At 38.8% G+C, this 16,662-nt stretch overlaps 1 protein-coding gene across 1 annotated transcript; it reads right to left on the reverse strand.

Moving 5' to 3' along the window:
* Positions 1–4,579: 4,579 nt before the first annotated feature.
* LOC149844252 (pectinesterase-like) lies at positions 4,580–6,911 on the reverse strand. The gene is made up of 2 exons (XM_090002109.1): positions 5,881–6,911; positions 4,580–5,562 (listed from the first exon to the last, which is right to left on the reverse strand). The coding sequence occupies exons 1-2, from the start codon at positions 6,860–6,862 to the stop codon at positions 4,874–4,876; spliced, it is 1,671 nt and encodes a 556-aa protein (XP_089858235.1). The 5' UTR covers positions 6,863–6,911; the 3' UTR covers positions 4,580–4,873.
* Between the last annotated feature and the right edge of the window lie 9,751 nt (positions 6,912–16,662).

Consider the following 16,662-nt stretch of genomic DNA (forward strand, 5'->3'; position numbering starts at 1 on the left):
TGAATCATATGAGTCATGGAGATGGACACTTCTTTATGAAATATCATATTTCCATGTACTATACTACAATTCATTTTTAGTGCTTTAGCATGTTGAAAATACTTTTATTAATAGGTTGGTCTCTAACCTATTTTATTGGTCCTTTAATATTGTTATTCTGCTATTCTTTCCAACCAAATGAGAGATCATGTATACAAAATCAATAATACACAAAGCTATAGAGAATCAAAATCATATACACAAATGCGATCACTTATAATATATTGTCATACATCGGAAGAAATAAAAAAGTCTCATCCCCTTTACATGTTGAGAATACAATCTCGGTACTAGCCCTTTAATAAGGAGATCCGCAGTCATTTCTTTCGTCTCAATTGTATCAATACATACCAGATGATTCTCAGTCCTTTTTTTAACAACAAAGTATTTTAACTGTATGTGTCGACACGATGTTGAGCTCTTGTTGTTATTTGAAAAGGACGTGTCTGCTTCATTATCACAAAAGATCTTTAATGGTATCTCAATAGAGTCCATAATACCAAAACCTATAATGAAGTTTTTCATTCAAATGGCCTGTGACAAAGTCTCGTATAGAGCAATAAATTATGCTTTCATGGTATGAGTAACAGTTGTAGACTGTTTTTCACTTCTTCATGAGACAACACCACCCGCTAGTAAAAAAATATATCCAGCAGCAGATTTTCTATTGTCAATACACCCTCCTAAGTCCGCATCAGAGTATCCAACAACTTCTAAGTGGTCAGTTTTCCTGTAGGTCAACATATAGTATTTCGTTTCTTGTAAATAGCGCATGACCTTTTTCATTGCCTTCCAGTGCACAATGCCTGAATTTGACTGATATCTACCAAGTATTCCTATAACAAATGTTATATCAGGTCGAGTGCAGGTCTGCGCGTACTGCAAACTCCCAATTATTGAAGTATATAAGACAGTTGTTATCTGAGCCTTAACAATATCATCCTGAAGACAATCCTTTAAACTCAATTTATTTTCTTTTACTATAGGTGTCGAACTAGGAGAACAATTCTTTAACCCATATCTTTTAAGAACCTTAAGGATATACGATTTCTGAAAGAGGCCAAGGACACCCTTAGTTCTGTCACGACGGATCTGGATTCCAAGAACATATGTAACCTCATATCCATGTCCTTCATATCAAAATGAGAGAAAAGAAAATCTTATGTTTCATATAATAGACTCAAATCATTAGTTAGAAGAAGAATATCGTCAACATATAAAACCAAAATTATGAACTTACTCCTACTAGTCTTTATGTAAATGCACTGGTATTTGTTTTAATTCATTTTTTCTGCACGTATTTTAAGTTCTCGTGTCCAACAAGAAAACTCTTATTTTCGTTGTGATAGAGAGATTTAAAATTTAAATATCATAAAGTTGATTTCACATCCACACATATATAAAAAAAATTCTAGTTATATGGCATTTTTATTTAGGCCTTGTTAGCCTATATTTGTTTAGTTTTAGGCATAGTTTAGTGTCTTGTTTGCTTGTTGGGAACATTGGTGATCGTGGATGCCTCCGTGTCCATGTTCCTCTTAATTAGGTGTTTGCATCATGCTCCGATATGAAACTAACGATGATGGTATACGGGAAAGAACCAAGGAGTCGGGCACCTAGACTATCTGTAAGAACATGGCCTTAACAACCCCTCAAACACAAATGGAATAAGACTGGGTAGCAATGATATACTAAGATTCAAGGCAAAATAACGCTAACAAAAAATTTACAATTTAACTTTAGAACTGAAAATTTTAGTACCGCTATTTCTCATGGTCACTAAGCTTAACGAGACGCAAGGTAACTGAAAATGCAATTAATGAACCACCAATTGATGCCTCAAATTATGATGCAAGATAGAGATGGCCCTTGGTTCAGATACTTACCGTTCACCAAACGACCACGGTTCATCAGCGATTTAGGCATTAGACTAGTGGGCATTTTGTAGGCCAGACAGGAGCCACTAGTAACCACGAGAAATCCAACCCCAAAGAATCGAACCTAACGAATGGTAATCAGGTCGTTCGGGCATTCCACTGAACACTTGGTGGGTGTCTCACAACAGAGTTTTAGACATCGAGTATGCATTTTGAAATAACATAAAAATTCATGAAAATAAATTGAGGACTTGACCAAAACAATACCTTCTATGAATCATGATTAAATTAAACAGATTAATCAGACATAAAAAATATGATGCAATCGCAATATTCAAATCTGATTTTTTAAACAAGAATAGAGAATGCATGAATCGATCAACACAACAATTATGTGAAGTGATTCAGGAGTAGATTAACTGTCTGCAACACCTTAGCAGATTTCATGCGCAAACAATCTCATAAAACACTAACAATTCATTCTTTTAATCATTCCAAAAATCAGGATTTTCAATAAATTGTTTCAAACAAAAATGTAATCAGCATAACGATTAAAGTGAACAAAAAATAGCACAAGGGGCTTAGCTCTGGCATCAAACGCTGGACAAGAGGGAGGAATATGTCCAAGTGACCTACAACACCCAAACGAACCACGCGATGGTCTACGTTTGGTCAAGATCGTGAGAGCGACAAGGCTAGGTTCTCTAACCGCACACACCTTTGTCAATGGAGGTTTGTTTTCACAGCAGCAAAAAAGGATCTCTTCACATCTTTACTGATGTATTTTATAAAAGAAGAGGATGGCTCAACGTTATGTTGTCGGAGCTAGGGCTACCGCCCTTTGGACCCCAATGGGTCCAAGGCTCATCAGCTAGTTGAAGACCCAATTGGCTCTTGTGGTTCTCACCAACTATTTTTTCTTGAAAAACTAATAGCTTGAGATCGAAATACCAAGTTACATTTGTGAATCCAAAATAAAACAAAATTACTCCAGAACCCACTACACCCTCCAGTAGCTTAAATGGACCCTAACAAGCTGCAGTAAATAGATCTGAATCCATAGGGTTAATTGGAAAAAAAAATATTAATTTTTTTTTGCTACAAAAATTCTTATAAATCTTAAATATTATCTAGATTCTAAAAAAAATGATTTTCGAACAAAATAATATTTTAGTTTCTTCAAAATAAATTTCATAAAGTTCCAAAAATACCCAAAAAATAATGTTTTCGCCTGGCGGGCTTGATTGAAGTTGGGTGTGAGCTAGGTTGGCATGCATGTTCGGGTTTGCCAGTATTCCTTTCCTGAATGTGTCTTCATCATGTTCTCCTCGAAGTCGCCCGGATGTGTTGCATCAAAAAGTGTCATGTATATAAAACTACTTTCATACCTCCTCCTATGCATATAAAACTACTTTCATGGGAAGGACGAGCTTAAAAGAGTTTTTAAAAAATCCATATCTTTTTTCAAGAAAGACCTTCCCCCTTTCATAGGAATGAAACAAACAAACCTAGGGTAAGGAAAAAAAATAAAAGGTTTTGTTGGATCGATTACATGTATAATTGACTGTACCGAATATATTTGAGAAAAAATGAACAGGTTGAACATTTTTTATGAATAGGCTAAGCATATTCCTCACATATCTTAAGAAACACTTCAAATCTGGGGACTTATAATCTTATGGATTTTATAAATCGGTGAAGTGTATTCCTCAAATATCTTGCCAGCATAACTACTTTTACTAAGGCTATATTTGGGAGCCTTGAATTTGGGTTGTGTTGTATTCTCGATAATTCCATTATATCCTTTAGTTTCATTAATTAGAAGATACCACCAAGAGATATCTAAAGTTCAAACACGAAACACATCAAACTTGGGAACTTACAATCTTATTAATTTTATGAATAGGCGAAGCATATTCCTCAATTATCTTTTGAAACACTTCAAACCTGGGCACTTACAATCTTATGGATTCTATAAATCAGTGAAGCGTATTCCTCAAATAATTTGTTAAGCAATACTACTACTAAGGCTATGTTTGGGAGCTTTGAATTGGGGTTGTGTTGTGGTTTCCACCATGCTCTCAGACTCTCTTGTTGTTTGGGAGCGGTGTTGCTGAAACAATGCACTGGGATTGGTGCTGGCAGGCCGAATACCACATTTCAACACATTTCGTGAGACGATGTTTTTGGCAACTCCATCTCTCAACATCACACATTGACGAAACAATATTTTGGCAACACACTGAAACAATGTTTCCATCCCATTGCAAGGCTCCCAATTATAGCCTAAGTCGATTTCTTTTTATAGGCGGTTAATCAAACTACTTCACCAATTGTTTGTACTATTTCAGCCTACCAGAGCTCTGCTCATCTGCTAGGGGAGACTTGTGAATTCCACCAAGTTGATGGGACATTATTTGTTCGAAACTCATGAGACGCATTGAGAGGCATTGCTTGTCACAAAGTCGAACTTGGTGCACTCCTTGGTGGGCAGGGGAGATCGACCTCAAGGGTTTTTAACAATCAGAGAGCTAGCTAGCAATGTGTGCAGTAGGTGATGGGTGGGTTCCCTTGGCCCAGTATATATATACTGTTTCAAGGAGAGATTTAGGGCTTTTGCCTACTACAATTACTCTGGTCCCAAAGCCAATAACCAATAGAAGATCTTGGAGTACCAAGCCAACTTGAGAAATTTGAATGTCAACTTTTTGAAGTACAAGAGCAACAGTACAGACTATTGAGAATATATAAAAAAAGAAAAGCATGTGATGAACTACTACATTTTGAATGTATAAGTAATTAATTAAATTCAAAGACTACATTGATTATAATTATGTGTTGAAGTTTATCATCCTCTACTTGTTGAAGAATAAACAAATTTGAAGTCTATCCACTTCATTAACCAAGAAGGAGCTTCTTGATTTCAACCCCACTTTTCCTAACAAATCTGTTCCAACTCAAGCGAGCCCAACTGAAAAGGGCACAGATGTGGCAGGCAACCACACATCACCTTGCACAAAGTTGGCCACTGTGAAGTTGGTGGCGTCACTTGAACTCATGATATGGTATCCAGGCCATGTCACCCTGTTGCTAGTGTCTGCTCCTGGTCCCGTATTGTTGTACTCCCCATAGTACAACGTGCTCAGGCCAAAATCACCAGACCATGGTGCCCAACCAGAAGGGTCAATCACACTGTCAATGAAGGACTCCATGTAAAGAGTTCTTGAGTAGTTCTTCCATGGCCTACCAAGAAATGACTTGATCTGGCCATTGGCAGATAGGTCTGGGGTAGCCAGTATGGAGCAGTTTATGATGGAGGTGCCTGTGTTCTGATTAGGGTCTGTTCTGCCTTGTGCTGTGAACATGTTCTGTTGGCCAGCCATGGGCAGCCTGGCATAGAGGTGGCAGCTTTGGAAGACGACGGCAGCGTTGCCGAAGATGAAATCGACGGTTCCGTAGATGTCGCATTCTCGGTAGAATTGACGGAGGGAGTGCGTGTAGAGTGTGTCTTGATATCCCTCGAAGCTGCAACGATAGAATGTGGAGAGATCAGCACCGTTCCTGACCGCCACTGCCTGATGTTTGTCTGGCCCAGCCGTGTTCTGCACTGTTAAGTCCATGCCTACAAAGTTTGGTCCAACTACAGCTGCACAAAGTTGAAGTTTGGTATTAGATTACGGCACCGAAGTCATGTAAGGTAGATGTGTGTGTGTGTGTGTGTGTGTGTGTGTGTGTGTGTGTGTGTGTGTGTGTGTGAGAGAGAGAGAGAGAGAGAGAGACGAATTTGGATGCGAAATTTAACTCCAACTAATGCTTTTTTTGTTTCCTAAATCCACCAAAGCCAGCTAATGCTTTTTTTATTTTGTTTTTTGATTTTTTTTTAACACCAGAGCTAGCACATTCTAGATAATCATCAGATATCAATCCAAAGAAAAAGAAGAAGGAAACATGACAGAGAGCTTACCAAAAGTTGCAGAGTTGAAGGTGGTGAAGCCATCTACCACACTGCGGTTACCGGTGATGATGGTCTGGTTGATGCCATCCCCCAACATCATCAGATTCTTCTTCTTCTTGTCTATATTGACATGCTCTTCATAAACACCGGCCTTGACGTAGATCACGTAGTAGCCAATGCTGGGTAGCGTGTTATTCGGGGCGGCAGCGATGGCATCGCCGATGGTGGTGTAATTTCCACTACCATCTTGAGCAACCGTGACTATGGACTTCACCAGCACACTGCCAGTGTCAAGCGCCATCCTCCTATTGAGCCGGAAGATATCTCGGTTCACCCAGTTGGGGAAACCGCCTCGCCCAACCCTCAAATCGTCGAGCAGCTTGCGATGGGGCTTGGGAGCCCTCCTGGTCCTGGTTTTAGGCGCCCAGGAGTGGGTGAACATGGCTAGGGACACACTATAGAGTTGAGAACCATTCGCAAGTGGTGCATAGAGTGAGTTCTTGCTTCTTAAGAAGGAAGCCTGGGTGAGCCCATCGTAGCACGTCTGTTGGTTCGTGACTATAGCACTGAGTAGGGTCTGGACCGTGTCACCCTGCGAATCTTGTAGGGTGGTCGTGTCGCTAGATTGGAGAGTGCTCAGGGAGGTTACCAAGAAGTCATTGGTGAGTTGGGAGAGGAACAAGCAATCCTTGAGAGCGCCTATTCCTGGTGCAGTGAGTGTGGCGTTGTCCCTTATGGTGTGGTCTATGAGGGACGAAAGCATCGCCGACTGGTCCAGGGACTTCTTGACAAGGTACCGGCCGTAGCCGTAGAGGTTGGAGCGTGTCTGAGGAGGTATGAGGGACTTGCAGAAGGAAGGGTTGGTGGTCACATTGCAGGCATTGGATGGGGCAACTTGGTTGGGGTCGGTCTGTGAGAGGGAAGAGGGGATAAGTGTGGTGAAGAAAAGAATGGTTGTGAGGAGAGGGAAGAAGGTGGTAAAAGGAGTCATATTGGAACCTTATAAGAGGTGCTTCTCTAGATCTTCTCTTTTCGTTGGTGAGTGTAAGAATTGAAAGAGGAGGTGTGCTTATATAGAGGCTTTACATATGAAGTAACATATATAAGGCTTTGGTCGTCTTCTGAGTCAACCTCAAAAACCGCGCGATCTCTCTCTCTCTCTCTCTCTCTCTCTCTCTCTCTCTTCGATTATTGCACTTCAAGGCGTCTTAATCTTGTTATTCCAATTCAACTGGTTGGAGTTTTTACTCCTCTACGTAAGTCTTGTAGTATTCTTGGAAAAAAAAACAAGCCAAACTTGCTGTGGTGGGACATGATCAGGCAGAGAAAGATAAACCACCAAATTGCAGATCCATCTTTTGCCTGATATTCCAGGAAAAAAGAATCTCAATGTTTTCTTGAAAAAAAAACTCATATCAGGACCCATCCTTTGACTGAGATTTTCGTGTACGATCCATATAAAATGATGTCTTTAGCCTTTGGATTGAAAAGGTGTGCTTTGCCTATTTTATTATGCTATGGGCGTAGTGACAAATCTCGCGACATTTACGAAAAATCCCGTAAAAATATCACGAGCTGAAAGTTAAAAATGGTAATTTCTCACATTTTCAATTTGTCGTGAGTTTTTCTTTCAAAACATAAATATCGCATTTTAAACAGGATATTTATGTTTTTATGGGCTATTTATTGTGAAAATTTGTGTGGCTTTTATTTTTAATATTTTGTATTATATTTTCTTATAAAAAAATTTATTTTTATTTTTATTGCCAAGATTTTGCTGAAAATGCTAGATTTAAAAAAAACAATTTCTCATGAGTTTTTGGCTGCCGATATTTTTCGGTTTTTAATTTTTATCACTATGGCTATGGGGCAGTGTGTAACTCCCTCCGACAATTTTGCCAGAGGGGATAAGCATTAAAAAAAATGAAACGACGGTTTTCCTTTTGAGAAACCGCGTTGCCAAAATTCGCGGAAGGGTGAGGTTTATCCTCACCTTGAGGGCTTTAGGCCTCGTTCTCGTATCAAGCAAGCAGAGAAGGAAGAGAGAGAATAGCCTCTAGAGAGAGAGATAAGAGGAGCTTACCGGAATCCGACGTCGGCGATGAGATTACTGCCTCTTCCACCTTCTTCATCTTCTTCTTCTTCATTTCTGTTTTCTTTTCAGGGCAAAGGGGGCAATCAGCTATGGCTGCTGGCGAGTTCATGTTATATGAAAAAAAAATATAAAGAGGGATTTAGAGAGAGAGAGAGAGGAGGGTCGACCGGCCAACACCGGTGGCCGACCCTCTGCCACAGAGGGAGATGCAGAGAGGGTTGACCCCAACCCTCTATGTTTGAAAAGAGAATGGACGAAAGGGGCGATGCCCCTTCCGCCCTCTTTTAGGGTTTGGATAAAGGGGACCGGCTTGGTCTGGGTGTGACCCAAACTGAACCGGGTCGATCTGGACATGACCCAGACCGAGCCTGTCGGTCTGGGTCGCGCCCAGACCGAACTCGAGGTCGGGTCAGATTAAGTCAAAAAAGAGAAAAAAATGATGATGGTTGAACCGGTTCGGATTGAATCGGTTCAAACCAAAACGATTATGGTCGAACCGGTTCAAGTGAAATCAGTTCAGACTGAACCGGTCTGGATCAACCCGAGTAAGACCGAATCAGTTCGGTATGACTAGGTCTCGGTTCTTGTTTCAATGCAGTCTGATCTGAACCAGACCAAATCTGGATCTGATTGGATCAGTCTTGAATCCATATCAGAACTATGTCTAGATCCAGTTAGACTGTCTGGGTCTAGTCAGACTGTTTTGAATCCAGTCAGATTGTTCTGGATCCAATCAGACTATTCTGGTTCCAGATGAGTAATGGATCTAGATCTAATTAAATAATATTGGATTCAGATCATAAAAATGATTTGGATCAGGTTGTGAGTTAGTCTCGTATTGTGCATAAACCCAAAATGATCAAAATACCCTTAGGTGTACTCAAGATCTATTTCTGTAAAATGAACATAACTTTGCACCTCGAACTCAAAATTGAGTGAGGTTTGGTGCATTGGACTCATATCAAAATGAAGAATCTACTTGTCCATTGGTTTTGGTCAAATTAGTGACACAGAAATTGAGGTTTTATGAGTCAATTTAAGAAGGGTATTTTGGTAATTCTATAGGAGGTTTTGTATATTAATGCGAGTATGTTTGTGTAATGATCATATCATGTTGTTAGAGCATCTTGAGAGTTGATTTCAACCAGAGCACAACGTTCACACTTGAGGTAAGGGATATTATAAGTAATTTTAGATGTAAATAAACAATTTTACGTTGTATGCTATATTGTAATGTTGTGAATTAATATGATTAGCATGATAGCTTTTGAGTAAGAACATGACATGCATAAAATTATTATGTTTTACATCATGAGATGAGTTCATATACATATTTATTGTGATGTACATGTTAGTTATGATATGTCATGTATATTAGAAAGAGATTATATTGTGTTAGCATATTTGTGCGATTACTGATAACATGCATTGTCATGAGATTATATTTAGATTGGAGTCTCCTTTATTCTATTCATATTGTATTAATGGATATTTTGATATCAGCATGCATGACACCTTAAATCTTTAAAGTGGCAACCTGTGGCAAGGGTTACCTGGTTCGCGGCCATAATGCAGCCTTCATAGAGAGTGGGTCACCGGTGATTTAACGATGTGGAGACACTGCATTGTTGCATGCTTAGTATGAGATAGTGTGATTCCTAATATCATCATGAGATTAAAGAGTAAGATTCATCGCGATCAGTTTACGATATCACTGGTGGGAAAATGAATGAATTACGAGTTTGTGACTGCGGTTCAACGTGTTGAACTTAGTTTATTACTTAGAGTTATACTCACACAGTGTTTGAGACTCTAGAGGACCATGAATGGTTGATGACCATCATGGTTAGAATGTAGCATGAACTATACCGAGATTGAGAATATGACCTCTCAGCTAGCTACCGGTGGGGTCCCCGTAGTGGTTTCACTGCAGTGCCTAATGGTCTGGAGACTAATGGAAGTGTATGGTTCATTGTTTGGCCAACATTGTTGAATTGAGGTGCTCTACGCAGGTTGTTATGCCCATAGACGGTTATGACCGGTATAACTAACCTAGTAGTAGTTGGTTGTGAGAAAGTGTTTGAAAAAATTAATGGGGGTAATTAAAATATACAAACTTGTGTGATGTATCAAAAACTAAACTAAGGATAGGGGCTTAGAGTCCACTACAGTTGTAAGTTAAATGTTTATTTACTTATAATTATTTCTTACTGTGTTATAGACTCACCCAAAATGTTTAATTACAATTGTAGGTTTCAGGTACACTAGCACAGATAGGGCTTGATCGACTTCTTCTCCTTCTTCAACAGAGCATCGGTAGTATTTATCTTTCATGTCATTGAACAATAATGTAATTATTATTTTTTTTGTTATGAATGATGAACATTGTAAAGAAATTGAGTTATTGGAATAAGAATTAAGAAAAAAAAGTAGCCATGTTTCTCTGTGTGAACTCTATACTCTTTCCCTCTAGAAAATAATACCAACCAAATTCGGACTCTCAAAGTCCCAGAATGAGGTGTTACATAGTGAATCCAAATGAGTTCACTATTTGATCATTACATTCAAGTTTGGGTCCTCAAATTTTGTTGGGAAAACATGGGACTCTTTTTCGAATGATAGGCAATGCTAAGAATCTAAATGGGGTTTGCCTAAAGCTGGACTGGCTGCGAAATGAATCGAGCTGCTCGCAGCTCGACTCCGTTTGAACTCATCAAGTGAGTGTTTCAAGAAGAACTACAAATAGCTAGTTGACATTTTGCTTTTGATATTTACATGGAGAAACGCTTTAAGGTCAGAGACCTGTATATGTGAAATATAGATGTGAAATATAGGTTTTGTTTAGTGGGAACCGGCTTTTAGATCCTCGGGACCTGTATACAGGCTTTTCGGGTGATCCAAAATATATATAGTAAAACTCGGTTAATAAGATTTAGGTTTGTTCATTTTTTTAGGTTAGCATTGATTGTGGTTATGTTTAGGCAACAAATAAAGAAACTCCAGTTTAAGTTCCTTCACGTCATCACGGTTCCAATGGGAACTGGGTCCGATCCAGGTATACTAGAACCCGTGAATCTGCTCTTAGGGACAATTGGATTAGATCTTATAAAATTGTTGTTTTGATGCATTATGAAAACTCTGTTTTAGGATGCAACAATCAGATAATTCTCTGTGGTGGATACCAAGCGGGGGGCTCAGCGTGGTTGGTAGAAGCTGTAACTGGTAGGGTCTGCCTAACCCCAGCTTGCCTTTCAAGAAAAAAAAATCTGTGTTGGATAGTCGGGCCGAGTTAGTCAGAAACCAAGTGGTTCAGGAGCCATAAGCCCACTCGGTCTAGTCCCACCTCTGGTTTTCAGTAAAATCTAGACGCCATGAAACGTGGGATATGACCTACAAAGTCTGATGTAACCAAGTAACTAACTGTTTATAAAAACTTAAATGCTTTGAAAATGCTTCAAGTAATAGCCGAATTTTTCTTTGAACAAAAACAGCCTCTTGGCCAACACTTTTGACTCGATGATATTGGTAACGATTTTTGTAGGGTTCAGTTCCACTCATCTCCTATGTCATACCCCCATCTTCATACTCTTAAATCTTATGATACAAGTTGTTCGGATCAAATCTATCCCTATAGATGCATACATCATGGTCGAAACGACCCTTGGATCGTATTTTATCATCAGAAAATATGATTTTTTAAATCACCAAATTTTGTGTTTTGTCAACCGTTGATTTTAGAGGCACCAAAAAATTATGAAAAAAGTCAGATTTCAGAAATTTAAATGTTGATCATCACTAAATAAGCGATGTAGAGTCCAATTCGATGGAAACAGCTTGCATCAATGAAATCCAAAGAACGGCTATGAAGATAAAGATGACATAAGGGATGAGTAGAACCCATTTGATTTTTTTCTTGCTTCGTGGTCAAACGACACTGTTAAGCACAACTTGGGTAGGAAGAACAGATGAAATCTCAGCCCCTCGTCATACAGCACCGACGATGACATAAGTATGACAGACAGGTATTCGATTATATATGGGTTTTTTTTGAGTAATAAGTGGAAAAAACAAAACAAAATAGTCATTTTTTTAATTAAAGTTAAGCTTTTGGTTATAGACAAGCATAGGTTGAAGGCTTGAAGGTAACTAAGAGGGTAACTTGGTCATTTTCAAAATGTTGTTCGGCGTTGACAGGGATGGACTAAGTTTTTTAGGGGGTCTGACTTTTCAGTCACAACCTGGTGTTTGTGTCCTTGCCTGTATGAATCGACGCGTGAGGGAGTCAACACGAACAGCGGCCTCCTCTGTCTCTCTCTCTCTCATTGTAACAGTCAAAACACATGAGGACATGGACTTATTTAAATATTTAATACATAAAATATATGGTTAATGATTTTAATATAAAAAAATCCTTATTAACAATAAATTATTAAAAATATAAAAAAATTAAAACGTGTCATGTGCACGTGTCACGTCATATTCCCTACAACGGAGTCTCAAAAAAGCGTGTCATGTGACATAGTTTTAGATGAGAAAAATTGGGCGTTTGGATCAGGGCCTGGAGGTGGACAAGGTCTCCACCTCCTCCCATCTCAAAAACGTACCTTCCATCTTCGTACGGGTTTTGATCCTATTTCATGCCCTCCATCCTTGATCCAAACGAATCGAGGCAGGGCGGGGCCATCTTTAAAGAAGAATAGAGGACGGGATGGGATGGGACAGGACGGGACAGGACGGGACGGGACGGGATGGGATGGGGCGGGGCAAGGCGAAGATCGAGGATGAGAACAGGGTAGGGCGGGAGAGAGCGTAAGTCCATCCCCATACGAGTTTTGATTTTAACCTCTATCCTCACCTCCATCCCAGTTTCATATCCTCTATCTCTGGTCCAAACTGGGAGAGGCCTCATTTTCCCCGCCCCGATCCACAGACATCCCTATTTCAAACCAATCCAGTTGTGTCATATTCCTTATGAACTGAGCCAACTCTTGATCATGTCTGGTTATTAAAGCTCAGCTAAGATCTTATCAAGCTCAATTGGAGACCGACTCAGGTAGGACCTAAAAACCTGAATTATATAGCCCATGTCATTTATATCTTGCCCCTCTTGTAGCATTTCATTCTTTCATTATCTAATAAAAAAAGCGAAACTGTGGAGTTAAGTGTAGACCACTTGGTAGACGTTTTTTTTTCCACTAAACCTTCTTAACTATGAGTTATAACCATAGTAACAAAAGTTTGAAAAAGCAATTTATCGACTAAGAAATTTTTGAGAAATTCTTAAAATGTTTATTTTTGAAAAAAGTTGAAAAGGATAATATAATTAATTTTTTCAAAAACAAAAGGAAATATAAACTCTAAAAACTAATAAAAAATCAAATAAATTTAAACTTTTTCACCATGATCTTGCTGAAAATGTTTATATTTTGACATTTATTTAACGATAAACTCACAATAATTTGAAAATATCATGAATCCGTAATGTTTGCCTAAATTGATATCCCATTTTGCCGTTATTCTAAAAAATGTTGTCGTATTTGTCACTGTGGGTATGATCCAAAAACTATGGGCTGTGAACTGGTAGCTAGGACCCCAACACGATTACTAATTAACGAAAGGGTCGGGACCCACAAAAGTGGGTTCATGGTGTCTGGTTTGTTTGGAACGTCCAGTTGTTTTGGGTATTCCAACCTGCTTCCGGGTCAGACCTGTCATGCAACCAGCTGGGTCAGGATGGGTCTGCTGGATGGAATGTCATTGGATCCAGATTTGGATTCTTGTGGAGACTGATAAGATTAACCGGCCTTTTAAGGGGCCCTGGTTCCCATCTTATCACGTTGGAGCTTTATCCTTCTGTACTTAAGAATCCTGATGGTTGATACAGTGTAGACCAACGTGAATCCACCCCGATTTGACCATGTACTGCCCTATGTGCAGGGTGGATGCCAATGGTTCAGGTACCCGATCCGATAAAATTTATGTTTGGTAATGAAAAAGGAGATTCAATTAAGAATTCAGTTCGGATGTAAAACATCCAATTATTATATTGAGCAAAGTATATATGGTTTATGAATTTAACACCAAACCTGGGACCCGAGCTTCGGCGTCAAACGCTGGACAAGAGGGAAGAACATGTCGAAGCAACCCAAATGGACTACGCAATGGTCTACGTCCGTCCGACATCGTGACCACAAAGCGCACACCTTCGGACGGCCACAAAGGAGAGCGACAAGGTTGGGTTCTCTAACAGCATACACCTTCATCAATGGAGGTTTGTTTTTATAGCAGCAAAAAAGGATCCCTTCCTATCTTTGCTGGTGCATTTTATAAAAAGAAGAAGAGGACGACCAAACGATTATGTTGTTGGGGGTATGGCTGCCACCCCTTGATGGGTCCAAGGCACAACAGCTAGTTGGGAACCCAATTGACTCTTGTGGGTCTCAACAACTATTTGTTCTTGAAAACCCAATAGAGATCCAAATACCAAGTTACATTAATTTGTGAATGCAAAATAATAAAAAATAACGTTTTGACTTGCGGGCTTGATTTAAGTTGGGCGCGAGCTAGGTTGGTGTGTTCCGGTTCGCCAATATTCGTATTCTGAATTTGTATTCATTACGTTCTCCTCGAGATTGCCCAAATGTGTTGCATCATTTTTTCCAAGTCAAAAGGCTTCATCCTCCGTGCCTTGCTCGTTGTGAGTTGAATTATCACAATACCTGAAAAGATATTCAACAATAAGGATGTCAGATAAAAAATCCAACATGTAACTATTTTTTTATAATTTTGAGGGAAGCATTACTAAATTTTCACACTTATCAAGGGGTACTTTTTTCTTATCAACATAACAAAATCACAAGGTTCGAAGATTGCCTTTCATCGTCTTTTATCAAAATACTTGTGAACTTTCTTCTGTACATACGATCAAAAGTATGAAAAGGAAGCAAACCAATGGGTTTTGTCCCTGCTGACATGATCTTCATTGTGCACTTCTACAATAATACTAACAAATTAGAAGATACAAAAGATTTTTTTTTATACAGAATTTGAACGATGAGAGAATTATACTTACTAAATTCGCCTAACATAACCTTAGAAAAATATGGGTCATCAACAAGTAATGAAAGGAAGTTATCAACTTCTCATACAAAAACTACCATAACAAATAAAACAAATGATTATCTGCTAAGAACAACACATGATAACTCAAAACCTAATTTAGAACAAGGAATTGTACTAAAAGAAGAACACAAAATAAAAGTCAACAATTTAAAATATTTATTTGCCAAAATTATGCATTTATCAGGGTAGCATCAAATTGTTCTTTTCTCAAAGTAGAGAAGACAGATTGCAGATGATCATAAACCAAACAAGGATAGCACAAAAACACTTCGGAAACGGTTCTTTCATCTCATGCCTAACAAGAAGTGCAGTATATAGTTTAGTTAGGCTAGGTTTTGGTGTGGATGATGGAGTGGGTAGTTCTCTTGAGGCATTTAACATGATTTTCCTAAGTTCATACTCATATGAGCATATGTTGGCCCGACCATTACGAATAACGGACTTATCAAATTGCCATGCTTTACATAAAATAAGATAACTCGTATCCATCAAGCAAACATCACTAAAATTAGGGACTAACACATTCGGGTTGTCCTCACTCCTTTCATACTCGAGTCAGATTCAGGTGAGAAGGGAGATGCCTCACTCATGAGAGACTTGACATCCCTGAGAGCAACATATGAGCCATATCCTTCTTCCTTGCCATCTTCAATAATATCAAAGATTGGATCACCGTTGATCTCGTAGAGAGGTTTATCATATGGTTCCTCCGTGAAAATCAGAGAGGTATAAACAACCTCTTCTTCTTCCTTCTCGTCCCTTCGTGCTCAGTTGACCTCCATAGCAGCTAATTAATTGTTGTGTCATTGTATTAAACAAACATTGGAGCTCATCGTTCTGCCAACCCAAAATACAAGACTCTAACACATCTATTCTCTGCATCATGACATTGATATGATACTGATGAACATGGTGTTGTTCATAAAGTTCCTGAACCGTCTAAGAGAACTCCAGATATGTGCCTAGACCATATCCTCTTCGAGGCATTGCTGGCAACTATGGACAATACCGAATTAGGAAACATGGTAAGTTGTGCACTGATACGGTGTATTTGGAGCGGCGTTCGATAAAAATACGTCATTGGACCCAAACGTGTAAATTTGCTTTATCTCAGATTTCTATCAAATAAATTTTGATTTTTTAGAGTTTCTAAATTTTGGAATTAGATTTAGATCTAAAAGTATGATGTTTTAGCATTTCTGATTTAATTTTTTTTATTTCTAGGATTTTTTTGAATCCAAATTAAGTGATCGGATCTGGATCTAGGTTTGATAACCTGTTAAGATTGTTTTAGGCCTATTGGAGGATGTAAGGAGTAATATGGGTAGTTCTTAATTTTTTTTATAAATCTGGATCTTCTTTTCTTGGCTCAGGATCTACTTTCTTTTAGTTCAAATTTATTCTACTTGGATATGTATATTTTGTCTCTATGGGTTTGGACCCTTCAATTCCATGTTATGGATCCAAAGAATAGCTCATTGGCCAGGAAAGAAGCAAATGACTTATTGAGCTGATAGGAGGTGGGTCACCTCCCATTGGTGGCAACTCTCATTGGTCCAATGAGTGGTGGGTCA

This window comes from Nuphar pumila, chromosome 3 (assembly GCF_984573655.1).
Source record: "Nuphar pumila chromosome 3, dmNupPumi1.hap1.1, whole genome shotgun sequence".
NCBI classification, from domain to species: domain Eukaryota; kingdom Viridiplantae; phylum Streptophyta; class Magnoliopsida; order Nymphaeales; family Nymphaeaceae; genus Nuphar; species Nuphar pumila.